Source organism: Ostrinia nubilalis, chromosome Z, assembly GCF_963855985.1.
Source record: "Ostrinia nubilalis chromosome Z, ilOstNubi1.1, whole genome shotgun sequence".
Classification (NCBI taxonomy): Eukaryota; Metazoa; Arthropoda; class Insecta; order Lepidoptera; family Crambidae; genus Ostrinia; species Ostrinia nubilalis.
In genome coordinates this window covers 25,765,274-25,788,462 of record NC_087119.1, presented here as the reverse complement: position 1 = coordinate 25,788,462, position 23,189 = coordinate 25,765,274, and the positions used below count along the sequence as shown (strand labels likewise).

The 23,189-nt window shown below is 37.3% G+C and overlaps 1 protein-coding gene across 1 annotated transcript in view; it reads right to left on the bottom strand.

Annotated features, from left to right (window-relative positions):
• LOC135086957 (glucose transporter type 1) overlaps positions 1 to 23,189 on the bottom strand; it is a 137,052-nt gene that overhangs the window by 10,077 nt on the left and 103,786 nt on the right. Inside the window, exons 3-6 of the mRNA XM_063981793.1 lie at positions 16,580 to 16,681; positions 9,526 to 9,622; positions 7,787 to 7,952; positions 4,786 to 4,923 (exon numbers count right to left, since the gene is read on the bottom strand). Of these exons, the coding sequence (XP_063837863.1) occupies positions 4,786 to 4,923; positions 7,787 to 7,952; positions 9,526 to 9,622; positions 16,580 to 16,667 (489 nt within the window). The 5' untranslated portion in view covers positions 16,668 to 16,681. The remainder of the gene's footprint in view (positions 1 to 4,785; positions 4,924 to 7,786; positions 7,953 to 9,525; positions 9,623 to 16,579; positions 16,682 to 23,189) is intronic.

Below are 23,189 nucleotides of genomic sequence, written 5' to 3'. Positions count from 1 at the left end.
TTTATCTATTATATAAAAGAAAGTCGTGTTAGTTACTCCACTTATAACTCAAGAACGGCTGAACCGATTTAGCTGAAAATTGTCAGGGAGGTAGTTTAGAGCCAGGAGAAGGACATAGGATACTTTTTATTCCGTTATTTATTGCCATTAAGGCGGAACAAAGTTCGCCGGGTCAGCTAGTTATATATAAATTATCCGTTAAGTGATCGGAAAATTTTACCAGCGAAGGTTGTAGCCCAGGGGATAGTACTATTTAAATGCCACCCATTGTACCCCTAACTGTGTAGCCATTGTACCCCAAGCTGTCTTTGAAGAAATAAATCCGTTCACTCATTGAATTCTATATGTGATTGATCTCGAATGGTACTAAATGCGAGTGACAAAGCGCCATAGTGGTACCGTCCTTCTAATGTATGTCTTTCATGTGATATTGGTAAAATTAGTATTCATAAGAAATGTACGAGATGTGGAAAAATACAATTATTTGTGTGAAGTATCTTTTCACAAAGGTTTCTCGGTCTATTGTGTAACGCAGACCGATTGGAGAATACGGTCTACGTTTTATCCCATTTATTGGTATAGTAGGTATATTTAAATGAATATTTTGGTATTTTGGTACATTATTGACAAACATTTTAATTTAAGCTTTCATGACGTCATCATACTTCTCGCACACATTTCGAACAACATCTTTCCTCTAACAAATCTTCTGAACTAATATTACTTACTTTAAATTATTTAATAACATTACCTGAACTCACCATTTTTTTTTGTACAACATTTAAAATGTAAAACGTTGTTACAACATTGTTTTCATTACTCTAGCTACTAAAACTTAGTTGAATCGAACTTAATATTTCTTCTTTTTCTACAGTAAACTCAATCACAGTTGCATAACGTAGTTTTCATATCGATATTCCGCGCAGAAAAATTGAATTACGTAAAGCCACTCCTGGCTAACCCAATCAAACAACAGCTTTAGTGCAGCCCTTAGATTAGCGCTCGGAATATTCTTATAAACCGTTTTAAATAACGACAGCAGCGAATAAATCGAATTCAAATCCCATCGGCTGTAATTGGTGAGATCAGAAATGCAATAAATTATCAACTCTGAAAAATATGTTTTCGTTCTACGCTCCATGTTTTTTATTTGCTGTAGTGGAGTCCAATAATACTTACTTAAGGACGAGATTGGACCTCGATGCACCTTGAAGGCTCTCGTAACTTCCTCTCAATAAAATGCAATCATATCTTGCCTTATTGCAGTTGTGCTATAAGCACAAGCAGTGGCACAAGGTTCTAAAATCGAATATGGAATCTGCCTTTTGAACCGTAAACAACTTGCAGTTGGAATAGGATTCTCATTTAGGATTATAAGATGCAATTGGATCTTCTCTGATATAATAATATTAAAAAGGTATTTTTTACTTCGTGTGTTTCTGAGAGTCTAAGAAACTCCACATAATATTTTAAGAAAAGAGTAAATAATCGGACCCTAACTAACTAAGGCTCAGTTGCACCATCTTATTTTAACCGTAACAATGACAATAACCGGTGCTTTTTGTATGGAGTTTGACAGATTTTTGACGTTTGTCAAAGTTAAAGTAAGATGGTGCAACCCAGCCTAAGTGAACAGTCACCAGCACTCATCGTCGTCAGTCGTCATCAAGTCAAAACCTCACTGGATCTAAATCCGCAATCACAGCTGGTTAAATCATAAATTAATACATTCCAGATCACAACAATCCTTTCATTTCCATTAAGATACAATACTCCATAGTTCTTCCTACAAAACCCTAATCTCGCACGATATTCGCGCAGGTACGAGTAACTCGACGCTACCACGTACAATGTATCAAATTTCCTAAACTACGTGTAATCGGTCCATTATGCGGTTATTGTCTTCGGTTAACCCTCACGTCAGTCACATCAACATAATCGCCGGTTACAGTTAAACCCATTAATATGTATTGCATACGGACAGAATTGAAACAATAAGTTAATAGCTTCGTAATAATTGACGTAATGAGTACTGCGTGCTGTTTTCAGTTAATGGCGACTGATTTAGAAGTCTTCTTCCAATACTTTGGCGTGAAAATCATTCCTAATTTTCTTCGGCGAGTTTTTGTAAATTCATTTTCTGATTTGTTTTATATTTGTAGCCATGACTATTTAAGTCGTTTTCTAAAAGTCTACTTAAACCTGAATTTATATCTAATTCAACTCTTTACATCTGTTGAGTTAAAAAAAATACCAGAAGTAGCACAAACTGTTACCCATTGTAGTTAATAGCTTAACTGTATGAAACAAAGACAAATTACTTAATACCTAGCAGTTTACTAATAGCTATTAGGTACGAGTGAGTGTTCGAATTCCTTCAAACCGCAGACCACATTCTACGTCTCTATCTATCTACATCATCGGCCGTCACTAAAGGTCACGATAATTGTCTGGAAACAACATATTCATAGCATTCTCTCAGCAAACGCCATTGTGGAAACATGTGATCCAAGCCAACAAGCTCGGCTAACTTAGTTTGAAAAGTTTGACGCGCGACAGGACAAGCTGAAGTTAAATAACGATGGTTGCAAACTTTCGAACGGCTGGCGTGAGTGTGGACGGTTTAAATGATAGAAGCACAGAATACATAATAGTAGCAACAGAAATTGCACTCCTTTGTGTAGGATCAGATGCCGGCATTTTAACGGTAATAATAATAATGCAAAATATCCACCGCACATGGTGCATTCGAAATCGCACCTTACTACTAGCTCACAAGAGCGCAATTTTTTTGTGTTCAGAATTGATCTACCTCACAGCTCAAGCGTCAGGGTTGTATATGCAAAGTAAAATAAATAAAAACTTAATTTTAAGAAGCATTTATTGTATATACGATTGGTAAACTTTAATCTAGTGGTGTTTGTATAATCGTACCATCTCTAAAGTACCTATTAATAAACTTCAGTGTTGCGATAATTCGAAATTGGACAAACAGTTTTAAAAGGTGTAGTGTCGGAAAATAGACACGGTGAAGTAGTAGTAGAAGTTAATGTTTTTATTAGCTAAAATAATTTTTTTGCTACAGTTTTTTGTCATAAGTATTTCAAAATTATTTAAAAAGTGTAGTTTTTTAAATTATTTAAATCACTGTGTTAATTATTATTCCTAAATATTATTATTACGATTTTCCATTAAAGAAGAATAACAGTGCTGTTGGAACAATAATCCTTGATTGCGACGATGATCGACCGAGCGTGTATAGAAATACGCGTGTGCTCACAGGCGCGTGGCGGCCCTGACTGATTTGCAACTTGAAGTTGTCGCGCGCTGTAGGTAATTATCTCGGCCGGCATAGGCGAGTGACGGAGGCCTGATAGAAGGTATTTATGGCACTAATACTTGCCACCAGCGAGATTTGAACTCACAATAGCAACAAAAAAAACACGACAAGTCTATGTTCTGAGGCAGGTTCTGTGCGGCATGTAAGATTGAAAATCTTGTGTGACGATCAAATAGACATCATTTTAATCAATGACAGTTTAACAGTCCACTGCTAAGTTTAAAGTTCTTGAAATAGTCCGTCCATCGAGCAGGGAGGCAACCTACACTACGTAAGCTGAGACGTGGTGGAAATCATTGGAGAATCCGTTTACAAATTCAAATATTTTATTAATCAGACTACAGTTGGTAGTAACTTACATTGAAATAAATTTATCTGTTCTGCCACTGCATTCTACCCCGTGACAATTTAGCTAAATTGATTGCCAAATATAAAAGTACTGGATGATTTAAAGTTCACATATTACTGTCGCATGTTGCAGCTATAAGTCTGTCGGTAGATTCGTAAACATCCACCCGGCAAAATAGTGCTCATGATATACTCGTAGGTTGTGAACGTATAAACTGGGCGGCACCAGCCCGGAAACGAACGATGAGTAGGTAGTTGTGAATTTCCGGCTAGGCTATCGAGAGGATGTGAGCAGCCGTGTTGAGGTGGCAAACATTTCTAGTGATATTTTAAAATTTGAAGAGAAAAATATTGGGAGACACCAAGTTTTGCAAGCTTGAAAGTACAAGTAAACATAACTAATTATACGTTTCAACTAGGTAGGTACTATGCTGTATTGTGACATCAATTTGTCTTATTTTTTAAATTAATTATCTGTTGTGTTGTGACCTGTATAAAATTAACTATCTATACGATAGCTATGTAAATAAAACTTTATTGTATAACGCCCGTATTCACAAACAATACTATGAGGTCTCACAGTGCGCGTGGACGCACAGGGTGACACACGAACCGATCACAGAGCTCTATTCAACGCTGTGCGTTCGATTTGCTGCTTCACTTAAGCAAGCATCGTTTGTGAATACGGGCGTGAGTTTCTCCTCAAATCCGTTCCGAAACTATTGATCAGATTGTGATAAAACTTTGACAGTTTTCGGGTATACCTGTGAGCCTATCGTATATTGGGCTATCCCAAAAGATATACCTACAATTAGGAACATAAAATATGCCGGGCACAGTTAGGCCCAGAACAGACGGTGCAACGCAACTGCAACGAAACTGCAACTGCTAGTTACTTTTGAGTTGCATCTAAGTTTTTGCCATAGCGTCTATTGAGAGACCACACATGACACGACCAGTTTGAAACTTTCAGTTTCAGTTTCATTCATCAGCATCATCAGAAAGTTGCAGTTTCGTTGCAGTTGCGTTTCACCGTCTGTTCTGGGCCTTAGTAGTTATAAAGTTAGTAAAGATATCAGTTACAACAGTCCACAAACCTGTTCTAACAACCGCAGCTTCCTCCTCTGGGAGTGCTCCTCCAAGCGGTCCACGTACTCCCTCAGCTCTTCGATCTCCTCCTTCACCTGCTGTACCGTGTCCAGCTCCTGCTTGATGGCGACCATGTCTCGCTTCACCTGTAGACAGGGAACCACTTTGTAGATCCTTTCATCCACGAAGACGCGCCCCACCATTCAGCCGCTAATGTTTGAGTGTTATCGGTACACGCTAAATTATCTATGAGTGCACACGCACGTAGTGTGCGTGTGTATTAATGAAGCTCAGATTGCTCGGATCAAACTCCCCACACCGCGCGGTGCCCTCGACCAAAGATTGGTGCGTCTTCGTGGATGGCACGATCTATTGTGTTTTTATGCCGTCATTTAACTTATATCAGGAAAGGACATTGTCAGAAACGCCCTTAGATTCCTGGGCACAGCAGTAAAGTGCCAAAATTAATCTCCCGCCTCCCGCGCTTCCCTCGACCAAAAAATTGGTGGGGCGCGTCTTCGTGAATGAAAACGATCTATTACTGCACAAAATTCGATTAGTCCTTTTATCAGACAGGTTGTCAGGCCGACCTACGCTTTCCGGAGTTCGTTCGAGACACGTCTTATAAAATTCTTAACGACACACCGACGGAAATCCTGTTGAACTTCCAGTTAATAAAACTAAGCTACTATTTTCTTCTTCTCTCCTTTTCTGTTGCAACAAGATTAACTTGGGTTAACAAGTGCCATCGTAAATATTTTATAAAAGATTCACTGGATGCTTTATTTTTGTTGGCATTTAGTTTTACTAAATAAATACATGACTTTTTATTTAGTGAAAGGGGCAGTGATGATTTTAAGATAAGTTTTAAAAGTTGTTAAACCACTGCTACTGACAGTTTAATTAATACAAAACAATCTCACAACGTTGAATAGCATACGAGTAGGATAACAATTTTATAATCAAAGCCTCTATGTAATAAGCATGAAGATTAATAGCCGTTTCCCTAATCATGTTTGCTACCTACTTGTTATCATACGATATCTGCAACCCAACTGGCTGCTAATTATGCATCCTAACACCAATATTAATTAACCGAATATGATACGAGCTTAAACGTGTCCATTTGCAAAGGTAAATCCATATTACATGCTGCGAGGTAATCGGCCGTAATACGAATGCTGTTGCGCTGGCTAACCCAATCCACTGAGCACGGCATTCAATAAACAAACATACAATCCGATTTGCTCCTGCTCCTCAAAGCGAATCTATTGCAAGATAGTTATGTGCACTATCTATACAGGAATGGCATATCGATAATTAATCTTACACTAAAACAAAGGGTCTGCCAGAGACACAAGAATCAATTAACATTGTTATAGCCTGACCAGGAACATAAAAACCCTGGCATAGAGGCGCGTCAATTGCATTTGATAGTGCAACACTGAGTACAGTCGTACCTGTGTTAAATTAATAGGCTAACTTTATGCATCAGGATTCAGGATTACGGGCTAATTTGATATTTTCATGAATTAACAAAAAAATATTATTATAGGTAACCTGGTTTAAATAAATTACATGAATTAGTAGGATTTATTTTATTATTTATCAATAATCAAATTCAGAACTTGAATATTCAACTGCAATGTCTGCTCATGAACGCTACAAACTCGGTACTTCTTTCCCAATTCCATAAAATTCAACACTTAGAGAGTGACAAAAAACTTTAAAATAGGTAGTTGAAACAAACCACAGCTAATTTTCATAGTGGACTGTACTATACGATAAACATGTCAGTCAATTTGACACCCTTGTCGGAAAAATTATTCAATGAAAATATTGTCCGAACCCTTATTATTTCTCTTCGACAAATACTTGAAAACATTGTGAACCACTTTAATTTCACGACTATAAAAAGATTTTAGCAATTTAATTCACAAAATCAATTGCGCACATTTAAAATAAAGTTTGTTTACACTTTGACAGCAATAGACTGACATGCAAGGTGACATGTCAATGAAGTTTTCAGTTACTGTTGCCATTAAAAGAAATTAGTACCATTAGTTTTCCGCAACATGGCGAGGGTTTTTATGTTCCTGGTCAGGCTATAATTGCATTCGGGAATTAAAATTATATTTAAACAGGCACGTTATACTTCTTCTTCATCTTCGTTTAAATTTGTCTTTTTATCTGTTGATAATAGCTTTGACTATTTGCTTGTGACTTGAAAACATTGAAGTTATATTTCTCTTTTAGAAATGAATAATTATTCAGACGAAAGATTATCTCATGGATAGATTGTCACTATAGTAGAACATACATAGAAGATAAAGTAAATAATGCTAATTGTGTTACTAAGAACTGTAGCACAAATATGTACCTATATTGGGCTCTTATCATCATGATGATTATCATCATTAGGTCATTTGATCTCCACTCCCCACGCAGGCCATGTAGGTAAGGAAGAGCTCTATGTTAGCATATTTCTCCTTTAGTTGCTTCTACTAAATCCATGGATAGAGTGGGGAGGGTTCTATTCTACTCTGTCGGACCAACTTAGTTATATTGGGATCGTTCGTTTCAGCCTAATGACGTTCACAGCTGGACAAAGGCCTCCCTCAAGAATTTCCACAACGAACGGTCCTGCGCCGCCCGCACCCAGGCACCTCCCGCGACCTTCACTAGATCGTCGGTTCGCCTAGTGGGGAGCCTGCCCACACTAAGTCTACTTCCGGCCCGTGGTCACCATTCGAGAATTTTTCTGCCCCATTGCCCATCAGCTCTGCAAGCTATGTGCCCCGCCATGACTTTGGTTCTGCTGCGGATCTCGTCATTTCTGATTCGACCACTATTCTGGTTTCTTTTTCTTCGGCACTTTTGCGATTTTGGTTAAAGTACCTAGCAAAGTGCTCACAGTTGATTGAACTTCGGAAGTTCTGAGCTCAAAAGGCGTTTGATTGCAGTGTGCTAGTAATATATTGGGATACTATGATACAGAAGTGAACTCACCTCGGAGACTTCACTCTGGCATGACTCCACACTCTTAGTCAGCTCCTGGAGTTGGGTCCGGATCTCACAGAGAGCGACGGTGGTCTCGAGCTGCCGGTCCCCCCTCTGCAGGTCGTCCAGCTTAGCGGAGAGGTTCATACTCATCACGCTCACCTGTCTCTGAAGGCTGCACAGAACACGCAAGTGCTTAAGTATTTTGAAGACAAAAATCAATCAATAGTAAAAAAAGATGTTTAGTTATCAAACTATTTGCAGACCAGTTTATTTAAAATTTCAAATATACTGTCTTGTAAAAATTTATGGAAATCAATTTGGAGTATAAAGTTTAATGACATAAACTTTAAATATAAATCTTCCTATTTAGGAAGTACAACATCAAACCCAGATACATAGATTGAAAACTTTTTGCTTTACCAACCTCATCGCTTCCGCTATAATCATCGACTTGGCTATTGCTTATCATCAGATACTGCCAACCTGATGAGTCAACATTATATGATGTTACCAATTAGTTTGGGTACACAGTAATATATGTTTCAATGTCAGATGGAGTAAATAATGCTAAGCAATTAAATTTTGGTCTAAAATAAATTTTGATAAAAATATTATAAAATATTTTGCTACATAGATGACTTTCCCAATCTGTATTCTATATTCTCAGTTTTAAATTAAATAATTATTTATCATAAGTTAATTCCAATAATTTAAACATTATTCATATAATTGTCTGTTGAAAATATTTTCCAAGATGTCTCTGTGAAATATAAATAAAATAATAAGTAGTTCTTATCAAGGCTTCTATCACAGATCAATGATTTGAAAAAGTTAAATGAGGCATATACGATTATTAGATCGGTGGCTGTCCATTTTATTATTTGTGGAATAATTCACTTGAAAGTAATTCGAATTTATACCTACATGAATATACCGAGTACTCGATACAATAATCAGCACTTTTCCAATCGAGTGACTGGCGCACAAAAGCCTTTTGTATAATAGTATCTGAGATATGGAATTGTATTGTACAGTATATTTGCCAAAATGATATCGTATTCGCCCACTATATTATGGTAAATATGAAAAATTCGCCATTTATTATAGTGTTCAATGATTTCATGTTTCTAGAAGAGGAGGAGAAGAGCTCCAATATTTCAACATCATTAAATTCATTCGAAGTTTTCCAGAATGCTGAATTGTCAGACAATAAAATACATTAATATTCGGAACTGAAGACACAAATATAATACATATTATTAATAATATAAGTATAAAACAAAGTGGATAGAGTTATACAAAGATGCGAAGCAGAGTGCTATAGACGCCATGGATAACCGTGAGACCGTGAAAAGTTGTTAATGGGCGTTAATTACAGTATCTAGTATCATGACTAAGGTTCTCACCTTAACTATTGCTACTTAAAAACACATGACAGTCACATACATGCAAGCCGATCCCGTCCTAGTGGGTTCTTTCCCACTCAATTGCAAGCGTCCGCGGAAGAATGACTCATAAAATAGCAAATAGTTTTGTCATGGCCATCGATGCTAGTCGGTGCAAATCCGGTGGTAAATGAGAAATGATCAGCACCGCAGTAACGCATCATATCTGCAATAAAAGATATTTGGGATGCCAAGCCAGGTGTATGAAGGACACATCGACACATCGTATGATTCGAATGCAATGAAGCCGGTTTTAAAGGCGGAAAGCTATCGTTCGTTTCTCTAGGGTGTATCACGTACCTAAGTAGTAGTTCCCTGAGTGTCGCCTCGTCCTCCTCCGTCGTCGCATATCGTGTCAGCTTGCCTCCGGTGTCCCTGCCCACATGGTCAGGTACCACTGTGTGAAAACTCTTCTTTTTAGTCTCTCACTTTAACCGTTTTTCTTCTAATATTCTAACAATTTTTATGTATTTCGTTCATTAATTTTATTACGGGTTTGCTAATTTCTCGCGTTGATCATTTCTATGTTAGTTAAGGTGATTTTTGTGTTTTTTAAAAATACTTTTGGTGCTGTGATAAGAAATGCTATCTAAGTGGTCTTTTGGAGAATATTCCTAAATATAACTAGTTTTTAAAATGTAGAGCCACCTGTTTCGGGCTTTGATCTGTGCGTTCTATATTTGCAGTAGCCGCTACATTTCCAATGCAATAGCGATTTTCGGTTTCGTTTAAAACCTGTATCAAAGGGGATCCGCGTTTGTTTTTCGGAGCTGTAGCTTTTGATACATCAGAGCAACCGAGCACCCAGACCGCGGTTACATCGCGTATTCGCGTACAGTCAATATGTTCGGACAAACTCGGCCGTGTACACCGGGCCGTGTTCCACCGCTCCGCCAATTAGCTTCAATGGCCACGACAGGCAGTCTAACCAATTTTGAAAATAAGCGTTCGCTGGGCACATACCGATAATAAAGGTCCATTCTGATAGCATCTAACCTGCGCGCAAGCGTATGATGTTCTGCGATAACATGGGCCACCCTCCACTTAATGCCTGCGGGATAAGGCTTGTTCGGAACTAATCTAAGAAATTACGTAATAGTCGTACGAGTTAGATTTATTCTAGTATCTGTTGTTACATCTGCGGTAAAGATGTTTGTTACAAAAGCACTCATAAAAAACTGACTGAAACTTCATGTAGGCGCATACTATCTCGTAGATCTACTCTAATAATAAATATTGTTTGTTGTTCCACTTCAACGTTCTTTGATGGTCATCGGCTCAAGGTTGATTACTTAATTTGTAATGATACCATGGCTAAGTAATAAAAATAAAATAGTTGATACAATATTAGAAACACGCTTCGAGCTGTGTGATCAAAAATAGATTTATATAACGCCGACGATTGAGTTACTATTCTCAAAATAGACGTCACGCAATATCGAGTTACTTTAATGATATCTTGCGAAGACATTTTCAGAAAAGGTACTTAGTGGAATAAATAGCTTAATTATATTGTAATCTGTAAGGCACTTTCGTCTCTCGTTATTGTCATTGCGTGGGTAAAATCTACAGGAGTTTCTTTATTTGATATAGACTGTTACCTACTAATAGTTTCCACAACTTTATAATAGGCCTTTTTTAGTCTAGTTTAGGCTAGTTTTTAGCTGTCAATAATTTATGTAATACGGAATTGCGTGTAAAAGGAGTCAAGATGATATACATTAACTCGCAATCATGATCGTAAGTTATGTGTTGTATTTAAACTAAGTAAATAATTAAAAAAATGTTCCGAGAGCATAATAAGCAGCATTCATATCTAAAACCACTTTGTTTGGTGTCCACTGAGTGGTGCCAAAAGGTCTCTTTTAATTTTACTTTCTTTTCCTATTCTCTGATTTACTGAGTCATTTTATAGTACCTAAACTGCACCATGCAAAATACAACATTTGCTGTATTTTGCATTGTAAACTGCAGTTATACCTAATTTTTAATATTGAATTTTGTGGAGGGATGACACATGCCATCATAGGCAAAACCCATAACATCTCATTATGACATTTAAATGTTCTGCCTTAGGACATTGATGCAGGATGGTGCATGAACATGCGATACCCGACAACATAAGAAGCATTACTAGTGCAATATATAGAACATAAACACAAATGTGGGTCTTACTCTAAATATAACATACTTATACTTATATAACGGCAGCAAATCTAGAATACAAATACACATCGGTTAAATAAACAGAATCCATCAATAAAACCGACTTTAAAAAACCGATGTTTTAAAGATTCAGGCGAGTCTTAATGATTGCTGTAATGTTTTGTAAAGTCGGTCTTCTTTATTTCGATTATAAATAATGTTAGTTCGTTTGGTTAATGTTTAACTACAGAGGTTTAGGTAGGTTTTAAGTGGTTGTTTATTGTAAACACAACTTTGAAATTCTTTGTGAAAAACACGTCGGGTGAAACACGTCTGATTCATTTTAGTTTAGCTGTCAAAATATTAAAGATTTTTGAAGTACGAATGATGTCATGCCCATCATTCGTCCGGTAAACGACTAATGGGAGTTTCGACCATTGATTTCCGGTTTCCCCGATGGACGGATTTCTCCCTCGAATGGCTCCCCGATGTCTTAACAGGGATTTCCGCCAAATCAGGCAGGTGATCGCCACCTTTTCCGGAGCGGTTTGTTTAATAGCCACCTGAAGTAAAGGTTGTATTGTAGCCACAACGAGTTAGTCAATGCTTATACAGCATGTAAAAAAGCCTGCACAATGCAAAATACAACATTTTTATGGGACCAACATTTGAATCACAATATAAAATGTCTGCCCTAATTAAATTAGTTTAGAAAATTTGCTCTTAAGGAGCGTTTACGCAGCTCTCCTCTGACTGTCAAGTCGTCATTCTTGCCGAAAACGGTGTTTATTACTAGCATAGCTTCCTAATGTATTTTTTGTATTGTATGTAAAATAATACGAAAAAAACTTATCGGATGCAGTGACTCGTTTAATTATGTACGGTCAAACTTTACTCATTATGCTTTTGTCATGAAAGCGCTAACCAAATTCAGTAAATTGCATCTTTAATGCTTAATGCTAACAGATGATAAAGCCTTACATGCGTATTGCCCAGCCGATGCTCCCTTAGCCACTCTGTCGCGCTATATCGGACACCTTCCGATCGGATGACCCCAATTAAGATCGTCTAATTACCTCAAGATGGCACCCTGACCACCTGTTAGCCGTTTAATAATCCTAGATCAAGCTAATGAGCTTGCACTAATCAATGTCTTGTTGATGCTGTTCTGACTAAATTTATCCATTATCGATTTACGTTAAATGAACATTCTTGTGAGTGCCATTTGCAGCGGATACGACATACATTTTTGTTGACTAACTTGCAAGTTTTGTATGTCAACTTTCAAATAGTTGTTAGATTTTACTTTACCAAATGTGCAAGAGTTGTTTTAAAGTTACGCCTTTTCAAGCTATAGGTATATTCAATCTATGGCATTTCAGTGAATCCTATAAGTCTACAAGCTAGCGTGGAGTGATGGCGGTGGAAAACCGCAACCAGTTTGTTTCCACGGATTCATCGAATAAACTAATACAGGGAATTCCCATAGGGACAGCAAGTAAGCTGCGTTTCGATGCAATATAGAATTGCACAAGTTTAATTCCACAAGTTTCTAAGTAAGAAGCGCCGCCACGTTTTGACTAGGGAATGCTCGCCGCGTTAAGTCAAGTTGGATTCTCTAGAACTTATTGTTATAACTTAAATAGAAAGACACGGGTCTTAACGCCCGTCAAGTACGAATACGGATACTGTGAGAGTTGTGTGTCGTGGTAACATCACTAGTGGTAGTGTAAAAATGACAATATGAGGGTAGTTGAAAATTTTCAAGCCCGCCCGAACGGACGACGCCGCGAGCCGCCAGTCTGCTTGTGACCACGGCTGCAGCATAGCACAGCCGAAACGTTAAGCCGTGAGTACATAACGTAACTCATTAATAAACGTCGCGTTAAGACCCGTGTCTTTCTATTTTAGTTGAAATGGAACGCGAAAGTTAAAAAAAAAAAATTGTTATAACTTATTGGATAGAAACCTCCTCCTTCTGGGACTGTTGGGTAAAAACCAGACTGATTTTAAAGTCCGCTCTATGATTGTTATTTGCCGTCTCAGTTTTATGGTGTAAATATAGTGGAGAGACATGTAAAGTGCCCCATAAGGGCTACCTTTTCTTTTTTTATTATTTACTATTTTTTGACGTTCATAAGTGCCACTTGTGGTCTAAACTGAATAAATATTTTTGATTTTGATTTTTTTTAATGTAAATGTAAACCTTGCAATTTTGATGGTTCACTGTCACTGAAAAAAGATGATCGACACAAAATACGTCATCCTTACACCAAATAAAGGCTGTATAGTAAAATACTAATAAAACATAGCACTCACTGTATATGGTTATTCTTAGTTAAATGACAAGTAATTGTGACAGAGTTAGGTAATTTTTCCAGGACTTTCCAGATGTCCACAGAATCTTAAAAAGGCACCATTAAACTCCAGAGAGCCTCTTCAAAATGCAGCCTTAAATATTTGTGCAAGTAATAGCGTATGAAAATAAAAATAAATCGCGTGTGGACGCACAAAGTTGGTCCGCCGGGGGAATCTTTTATCCTGCATTGTCGTAAATGGGTCAGACTTTCAGACAGTCGGGATCCGTGAGTTCAATGGGACTAAAGTTTTCTGTAAAATTTAAATCTGCTTAGGTACTGTCTGCGCGAAAATCTGGATTAAAGGGCTCTAAAACAACTTCGATAGTTCAGTATTTACCCCATCTGCTGTTTACGAACTTTTATTTTGTTCATCTTTCTCACTTGAAGCGTTCTTTAAATAAGCAATTTATATCTGACTAGCTTTCCGCCCACGGCTTCGCCCGCGTGAAATTTTGTCTGTCACAGAAAAGCATTATGGCGCACGTCCCTGTTTCAAAAACTGGGATAAAACTATCCTATGTCCTTGCCCAGGTCTCAAACTATCTCTATGCCTTTCATCAAAATCGGTTCAGTGGTTTAGGCGTGAAAGCGACACAGACAGACAGAGTTACTTCCGCATTTATAATATTAGTAAGGATTGGCCATATTACTTCTGTATAGCTTCTACAAATGCATAGCTTAAATAACAGACCAAATAATTCTACGAATAAGCAAACGTCGCCTGCTATTACAGTTTCGCAATGCGCTTTTGGTTCTCCGTAAACTAATATTATTGATGTAATTAATGGTTTTCAAAGGGTATTAATTGCTTTTAGTTGCGATTGAACCATGCGCAAAATTCGATTAAATTTAATTTGTTTGGTATGAATCATTAGAAGAGAATATAATGTTTGGCGTTGTTTTGTAATACCATACTCAATAATTTATTATAAGATTTTAAACTTTCGCGTTCCATTTCAACTAAAATTGTAAGACACGGGTCTTAACGCGACGTTTATTAATGAGTTACGTTATGTACTCACGGCTTTATTATGTACTCAATAATTTATTGCTTCCATATTTGTTATTATTAAATATTATACTTATAATTACATTATTAATATTTATTATTACTTACAATAATGAAATGAGTAGTAGGTACTGACTTTTCTTCACTAATAGGTATCACTAATAATCTTCAAACAAACTTAGAACTATAACTGCATAATTTTCTGGTTTCTGTGTCTGTGAATGGTCTATTAAAATAAATGAATCTATTTCTGAGTATTTTCTAATGATTCACGGGTCATACTCTTTTATTTTTTGTTGAATGTCCAGCTTTCTAGCTTTCTCACATGAGTAGTCAATAGCTATTACTCTGTTTGTAAATACTAAGAAACCGAACCAGCTGTCAACTGTCATATTTATATCAAAACGGGGTCAAAGCGTACTATTGAAGCGTACGTAATGCAACGGCCAGTGGCAAGGTTCCAAAACTTAAGGCAATAAGTTTTGATACCCTAGGGATAAGTCCCCGCTTGGCAGGGATCCGGACCGGGTAAAAAGCGGGCCAAGCTTCTGGTAAACTGAATACGGTCAGTGGGGTATTCTAAAACAATGAGGCTGTACATTTTATGGCCGTTTTACTAGCAGATGTAGCAGGCTTAGTTATTGCTGGGAGCATACCGGGTGAAAATTTTCGTTTTGGTTAATATTATGAAGTTCATATTCCTACTGATTGATAGTGATATGAAACGTGATAAATAATTAAAATGTGATTAAGATTGATATTATGGAATTTAAGCCCTTTCAAGTTAGAATAATATTTTGTATTGCATTTTGTCTTTTTAGTAAGAAACTGATTAGCATTTAAATAATTAAATAACCCTACGTATGACACAGGACCATGTCTGGTTGGAATAATGCATTTCTAGATATGAATTAGTCATCTAACTAGAAGATCATTATCACATTGGAATGGTCTAGTGAAATACGCACTGTCACAAATAAAATACCAGTTACAAGCTCATTAAATTCAATTTATTACTTTAAAAAGCTAGATGTGATTCGATTCAAATTCACATGCATTCCAAAATTTAGGCATGGCCTTTATGAGCACACATGTTACTTTTACAATCAGCGATCGGTGATATAACTACTTTTTAGAAACTGATTGTAGTGACCACAGATTGAACACCGCACACGTCAAACGCGGCGATTGAGTGAGTCGCTTTTCAGAAGTTCGATGTGGCGTCACGCAGCGACAGCAATCGATCAAACGCGCAATTCCGATACCTCGTCCAGACCAGGGATGTTATGCATATCCGTAACCGTAACCGAAACTTTCGGATATCCGAAATAAAAAAATATCCGAAACCGTAACCGTAACCGATTCAAAAGTTTCGGATGTAGGTAGTCAGTTTAAATTGTTTTTTGCCGAACAGCCTGATTTACCTTTATAATGCCATCTAGTATTATTTTTTATTTACTTTTTATTCGATGTAAAGTGTGCGGCCATGAATGAACCGTGTTGGACAACTATTGCAAATTGCATTCTAAAGCACAGATATCCGTAACCGTAACCGAAACTTTCGGATATCTGAAATAAAAAACTATCCGTAACTGTAACCGAAACCGGTATAATATTATTCCTATATCCGTAACCGTATCCATAACCGAAACAACATATCCATTACATCCCTAGTCCAGACGCATGAAGTCACGAAATCGCGATGCTGAATCGATACAGTCGCATAATCGCTGATCGTCGACGTTAAAAGTCGCATGCCTGCTCTGCCCCTAAGAAGTCCAAGTTGCAATTTAATTTAAATGGTGAGGTGTAATGGAAGGTGAGTAAAAGTAAGTTTTACCTGAAATTTGATCGATTGGTGAGTAAAGGGGGGGTTCGTCTCCGCCGGCCTGCTGGTGCTCAAGCAGCCGATGACACGATTGTCTCATGAGCGCTCCCGACACTGTCGACAAAATACACCCTGTATTATATCACAATAATAAAATAATACGTACTTATTCTAATATGATACAGTCCATAAAAAAAACCTACTCCAAAAAAGTGCACTTATTAAAACAATAATGCTATTTATTTGGACAATTATATTTAAACAAGCAGAAAACAGCACCGAAAATATGCCGTGGAATTGACACAATATAGTAAAACCGAAATACGAGAAACATACACCCTGTATTAAAATTACATGTTAAAGAAAACAAGCCTTCAATCGTATAAAAATATTGCTTGGCAATTTAAAAATATTGTCTGATAATGTTCATGAAATGGATGAAGTTCTTATTTATTTTATCTTAATATCTTCGTTTGTTTACGTTCTGTAAGTTTGCATAGCCAGTAATCAATTCAATTAGTTAAAAAGAGCTTTAACTGCTTAGTTTTCTTATTCAAATAGAAAAATTACTCAAAAAATATTTATAGAACCCTTCAAAATGTTGTCCTTAAAATATCTAGTCTAGGCCATGGATTTTTAACCCAAAGTGTAAGGTACTAATTCCAGAAAAACTTGTATCTAAAGTACCTAAAAATAAAATAACTGCAAACGAAAGGTCCGTTTTAAAAACCTGCTCTCATGTACAGGCGTGTGATTTATCCAAATATTCGAATTCCACCAAAAAGTCTGAATGCATAGAGCTTGAATAGAGTTTCGAGCTTTCACAAGGGGCTTACAGCCATCGGTTGATTCTCGCTGGTGTAGCTTGACTGACGCCTTTCTTTTGAACCGTTTGGATCGGAAAATACGCCTGATGTGGCGGATGGCCTACATTTTAGCTTATTGCGACATCTTGAATGGAGGTTCTAAAATCTACCTCGTCAAAACTTCCTCATCTAAGAAATTCTGAGGAAGGAAAAGTGGTTACGTTTCAATTTAAAAACTAAGATGTCTGATATGTTTACGTTTTAGGTACAAGTTAATTAGTAAAGAAAAAAAAAATGTAAAAAGTGCTATTTATTTCTTATGGATGACAAAATGCGCAATTTTAGTAAAAAGTTGTGATTTCTTAAGGATGATAAAATGCGCAATTTTAGTCTAGCGGTCTTTCCACTAAGATAGACCTATAAAGTAGTAAATAGCGTCGTTGTAAAATAATAAATTGTGTCTGAAATGTGATGTAAATTATGAAATCTACAAGCTAAAATAAATGTATTTAAAATGCAATGTAAATATAACTTCCACGAACACAAACCATAGGTACTGTTTTTTTTTATGCTCTACCAAAGTGTGTTTTGAAATCAAAACTATTTTTTAATGCCTCATAATGAGTTTTGAAGTCAATGATAGCACATTATTGACATTACTATTTAAAGATAAGCTCATCTGTAGCTCGTTGATTTGGTTTTGTCGTTTTTAAGTAATTTTTTTCATACCTTTTTAAAATACATACTTATATCATATATTTCAGTAACTTAGCTGTAAACAAAGTACGACTCGTACTAATTCCAGAACAGAACACCAAAAGAACTAACAATATTTTAAAAAGCTGCAAAACACTGATACCAACTGGAATAATTCTTAAAAATAGCCATTCCACTTTAAACGAATACACACGCCCTGTATAAATCTGCACATTAACTTACCCAAAATGGGGTTACTGACATTTGCCGGGTGCATACTACCCTCATGACCCGGATTCGATGCCAAAAAGAAGGTAATGTGTTCGCAGATGTACTAGCCATTCGTTATGGTGAAACAGCGAATGCCTCCTCATAAATATGAAAGCTTAATAATTAATAGCAGATTTATGACAGTAAGGGCTACTTTTTCGTAGTAGGTACTGGAGATTGCAAAGGGGTGTATGTTAGATTGTACAGCGCCTCTAGCGGCTACTTTCAAGAACTAAAATCTTCATAGATTTTTTTGATGCACTTACTAGCGAGCGCAAAAAACGTAAACTCATAGCGTGCATACGTCGTATTAAAGTTTCGAAGGCAATAAATCTAATCCTACGAATTTAAAGAGAGTTGTTTCGAATACATTTCATGCAAAAAATGGACTTCAATATTATGAAATTGAGATTAATACAACCTGCTTATTAGTTTGTTACCAATCCCGTTCATACTAAGCTAAATGATAGTTATTGACTTAACGGTCTCTCTAACGGGGTACAGTGTAATTAAATCAACGTGATAGTCCGAGAAGCTTCGAATGCGTCACAGTCATTCCCCACAATACCCGATGCGGGCACTAAGCTTCTTGATTCAAATTGACACTTGTCGCACCGCGTTAGCGCTCACCCGCCTGGGATGGCTGCAGTGCGAATGCACGTCAAATGCAATGTACGATGTACGATTGCGTTAAAACATTAACATTGCCTCTGTCGGCTGCACGGCTGCGTCGCCTCAGTGAGTAATCAAATCACGGGACCTCTGACATCTAGTTTGAATGGATGTTACATGGAATTCTCCCTTGGTATTTAAAAAAAAGTTCTTTTATGATTAATGTCGTAAAAGACAATGTGCTCTTTCAATTACAATGTGTGCGCTCTTATTAACCTACGACTGATGTCCGACTCAAAACAAGAAAAAATAAATAAATAAACCATTAGGGAGAGTAGGTGAAATCACAGTGAAATCCAAAGTAAATTAGAGAGTCGTGCTCCTGCAATGGAGACTAAAATGACTTGATAATCAAATTACTAATTAAAGTAAACCCTTCCATCTGTGCTAAATAATACCTATTGTGTTAGGGGTGGGTTTACTACAAAAGTTAAGGCTGAACTGCACCACCTAACTTTGACCGCAACTAACGACAACCGGTGTTTTTTGTATGGAGTTTGACAGATTTTTGATGTTTGTCAAAGTTAAAGTAAGATGGTGTAACCCAGCCTAAGTGGTCAACGGTTTAACTAGCGACCCTCGAATAGTCATTGTCGCCTGCATGGATTGCCTAATTGGACAAACCAGTGACAAAAACTTGACGTTAGTTTCACAATCGATTACCGATTATTTCGATTAATGCATCGCGTTTGGCGAATTCTACGTTCGACTTTCGTATTCAAATTGCGCGTTTAAGCGAACATCAAACGGCACCGTGTATAGGCGGGGATTTTCTTTTTTGCATTCGGAATGTCACCGTTTTGGTAGTTCCGAAAGGGATTCGATCGGTACCACGGCGTATTATAATCGCACGAGTGGAGTATTCGATCGTTACATTACCTCTGATATTACTTCAAGTTCTTGTTAATTCCTTTGTAGGACTTAAAGCAATTTAGTTTTAGGATGAAGCACCATGTTATTGGCTTTATTGTTTTTAAGCAAATCACTAATAGACCCCTCGTGTCAGGTTATGGTTGTGTCTTGAGTGAGTTCACAACAATAGTCCAGCGGCGGTGTGATTCCAAACTGCTTTCCTCGCATCTCGATGCGGACAGTCCAACACCGACACCATTGGTCTATAGTATTGTCGCTTGTTGTTTCAATGCTACTGAATGTCATCATTCGTCAATAAAAAAAATGTTACAACTGAGGGCTTAGTATGAGTTTACATCGAACGTCGTCACTAGCGAGCGCGTTAAAATATATATGAAGATTTTAGTTCTTGAAAATTTCCGCTAGGGGCGCTGTACAATCCGCCAGACATTAAGGCTGAGTTGCACCACCTTACTTTAACAGTAACTATGACGATCAATCTGTCAAACTCCATACAAAACACACCGGTGTGTTTTGTATGGAGTTTGACAGATTTTTGACGTTTGTCAAAGTTAAAGTAAGATGGTGCAACCCAGCCATGTCACTTTTTTACGCAGTCGACATCGATTGCGTTTGACGTAAACTCACACTACGCCCCCTGAAGGGTTCTACCTTTTTTCGCAGAACTTTTTTAATCAAAATTTTACTATGCATAACAACGGATGGCATAATCTTCTTTACGCAGAAATTCGTTAGGCATACACTCATTTGGTATACATTCAAAACTAATAATTTCGTAAGGCAGAATCATCTTTAGGCATAATTTTAGTATCCCGAATAATTAAAAAGCAGAACCATCACATCGCAGAAAGTTGTTAGTCAGAATAGCCTTTTAGCATACTATTAAAGGTAAAATGTTTATTCCTCTATCGTATTATTAAGGGTTTAAGGGATGAGGTGGAGGGAGAGAGGGGGGTAGGGGAACTCCCCCTGTGAATGGGGGAGATCAAAAATTAGTTTCTGAAAAAACTGAAAATGAAATTTTGAGGTTAAGTTGCGTTTTTGGGTAGTTTTTATTGGAAATCAACTATTTCAGTATGCGATTCTAGACTTAGTGCTCGGCGGCCGCTGCCGCGACACGTTCGCTTCGCTCGCTGCGCTCGCTCGCTCACTCGCCTTCACGCTGTGTAAGGTCGTAAGTCTAACCTAACCTATAGCTTTGTTGTCCAACAAGTTTTTTAAAATGACCTTCGTTGGTAAATTTGAAGACTAGATCATGCCGATCTTACACTGAGAAAAGGACGTCCTAGGCTGGACTCTATTCACTAAAAAAACACGCAAACCCAAAAGTTGGGTAGGCACTCTAAATGTTAGCCGTATTCCACCATTGGAATACCTACCATTATTTATGCCAAATAATCATTATGCTAATCGAAATTATGCCAAATAAAATTCTGCTATCTTAAAAGTATGCCATTGAAAATTCGGGTATATAAGCATTCTGCCAAACGATGATTATTTTTAACAATGTTTATGCCTTATAAATATTCGGTTAAAGAAGATTATGCCAAGTTAGTTATGCCAAATGAGTTTCTGCGTAACGAGATTCTGCCAGATAGAGGGGAGCCCCCCTGAAGGTTACAAAGCTAAGTTGTAACCCTCAGGGGGACTTGTGTCATTCACCTTGTCACAAGTCTCTTACTTCAGTCCTTTAACTTTTTCCATCGACCATTCGAAGGAAGAATGCATCGTTTGATTAAACACTTAACTAATCCGTCTGTTCTCTGGATTTTGGATTGAAATTATTAAGGAAGTTATTCAATGGGAGCTCTCATGTGTATCAGCTGCATAGGATTTTGAGCTTTAGCAGAAGGTATTACGTGCCCTACTTTGTGTAAGTAAGACGCTGGACACTGGACAGGTGATTCCAATATTCGGACTATCGGAATTGTGGTTGCGGTATCGGATCTCACTGGGGTGACAAGCTTTTGTCTGGACGTCTATGAATACACTGTTGTGGCAAGGCTTGTGCATAGAGGCACTACCTAGATACCCCATCTAGGTAGTGCCTCTATGCACAAGCCGTGTCCAGTATGCAGCTTGGTAAATTGGTGTGACAACGGGCAGATTGCGCGATTATATAGCCTTGATCACACGTACCGAGTAAACGGGCGAGACAGTATGTTTACTCGGTCGAGACAGTTGGGTGAGCAAGTCACATACTCAAGCGCTCGGCCGAGCACTCGGCGTAGTGTTCACACACCGTTTGCTCGGTACGTGTGATCAAGGCTTAAATTTCGAAAATCCGTAAAGGTTCAGCCATACCAACGCGTGCGATCAGACTTAAACGCATTGATTGCCATCGTGTTCGCGATTGCAGGCTGATCGCGTTGGTTTGGCCGATCCTTATGAAAATAATTATACTTATAATAATTATAAAATATAATGTACAGTTAAGTCGTCAATAAATTAATACCTTAATACCTCACAAAGTATTAAATTACCTTTTATAAAAGCTTTAAGCTTTTGTTAACGTTTGCAGCAAAAGTAGGTACAATTTATCAATTAACAATGTCTGTTAAAAGCACCTTATTTCAAAGCCATAATTCTTAAATTATTCCAACGAAAATGATTTTAATTTAATTTGTAGCTATTTGGAAAATGTATAGCGGGGATTGCACACTAATCGGCTTACGTTTTATATCAGTCGAAAACAGCAGCCATACAGGTATCACAATACTGATTGATTAAAGGGAATATTAACTAGCCTTTTTAATAGACGAAAAGCTTTATTGGTTTGGTATTTGCTTTTGATATTCAATTTGCCAAAGCAATATTAATATATTTGTAATTGAAGCGAATACATAGGCTACAAATTTTTGGGGACCCGCACGTAAAATATTTTTCCGAACCATTATGATATCCTAACTGGTCGGTCTGAATTTTCGTATAGAATATACTGGATGTATATTGTGATAGAGGTGGGAGTCTTAGTCCCGTCTTAGTGAGCACCTACATTCTAAAAGCAAAATTAAAGACACCACACTTGTAGTTTCTGAGATTTCGTGATGAGCGAGTGAGTGAGTCAGTGACCTTTTTTGAGTAGTAAGGTTTGGAAAATAACCCAAGGTGAGTGACTGTGGGTGTGATACGTCCTACTCGATTTCTTTCATAAGAATGTAATATTCCGTTCCTAATTTATCTTCCATTTTATTTTCTCATCCCAAAAAAGTAAGCTAATTCAATATTTGTTAATACGTTTGTCGCCGATCTAGACCATCGCTTAACGTGGTACGGAGATGTGTTTCTCGTAGATACATCTCAAC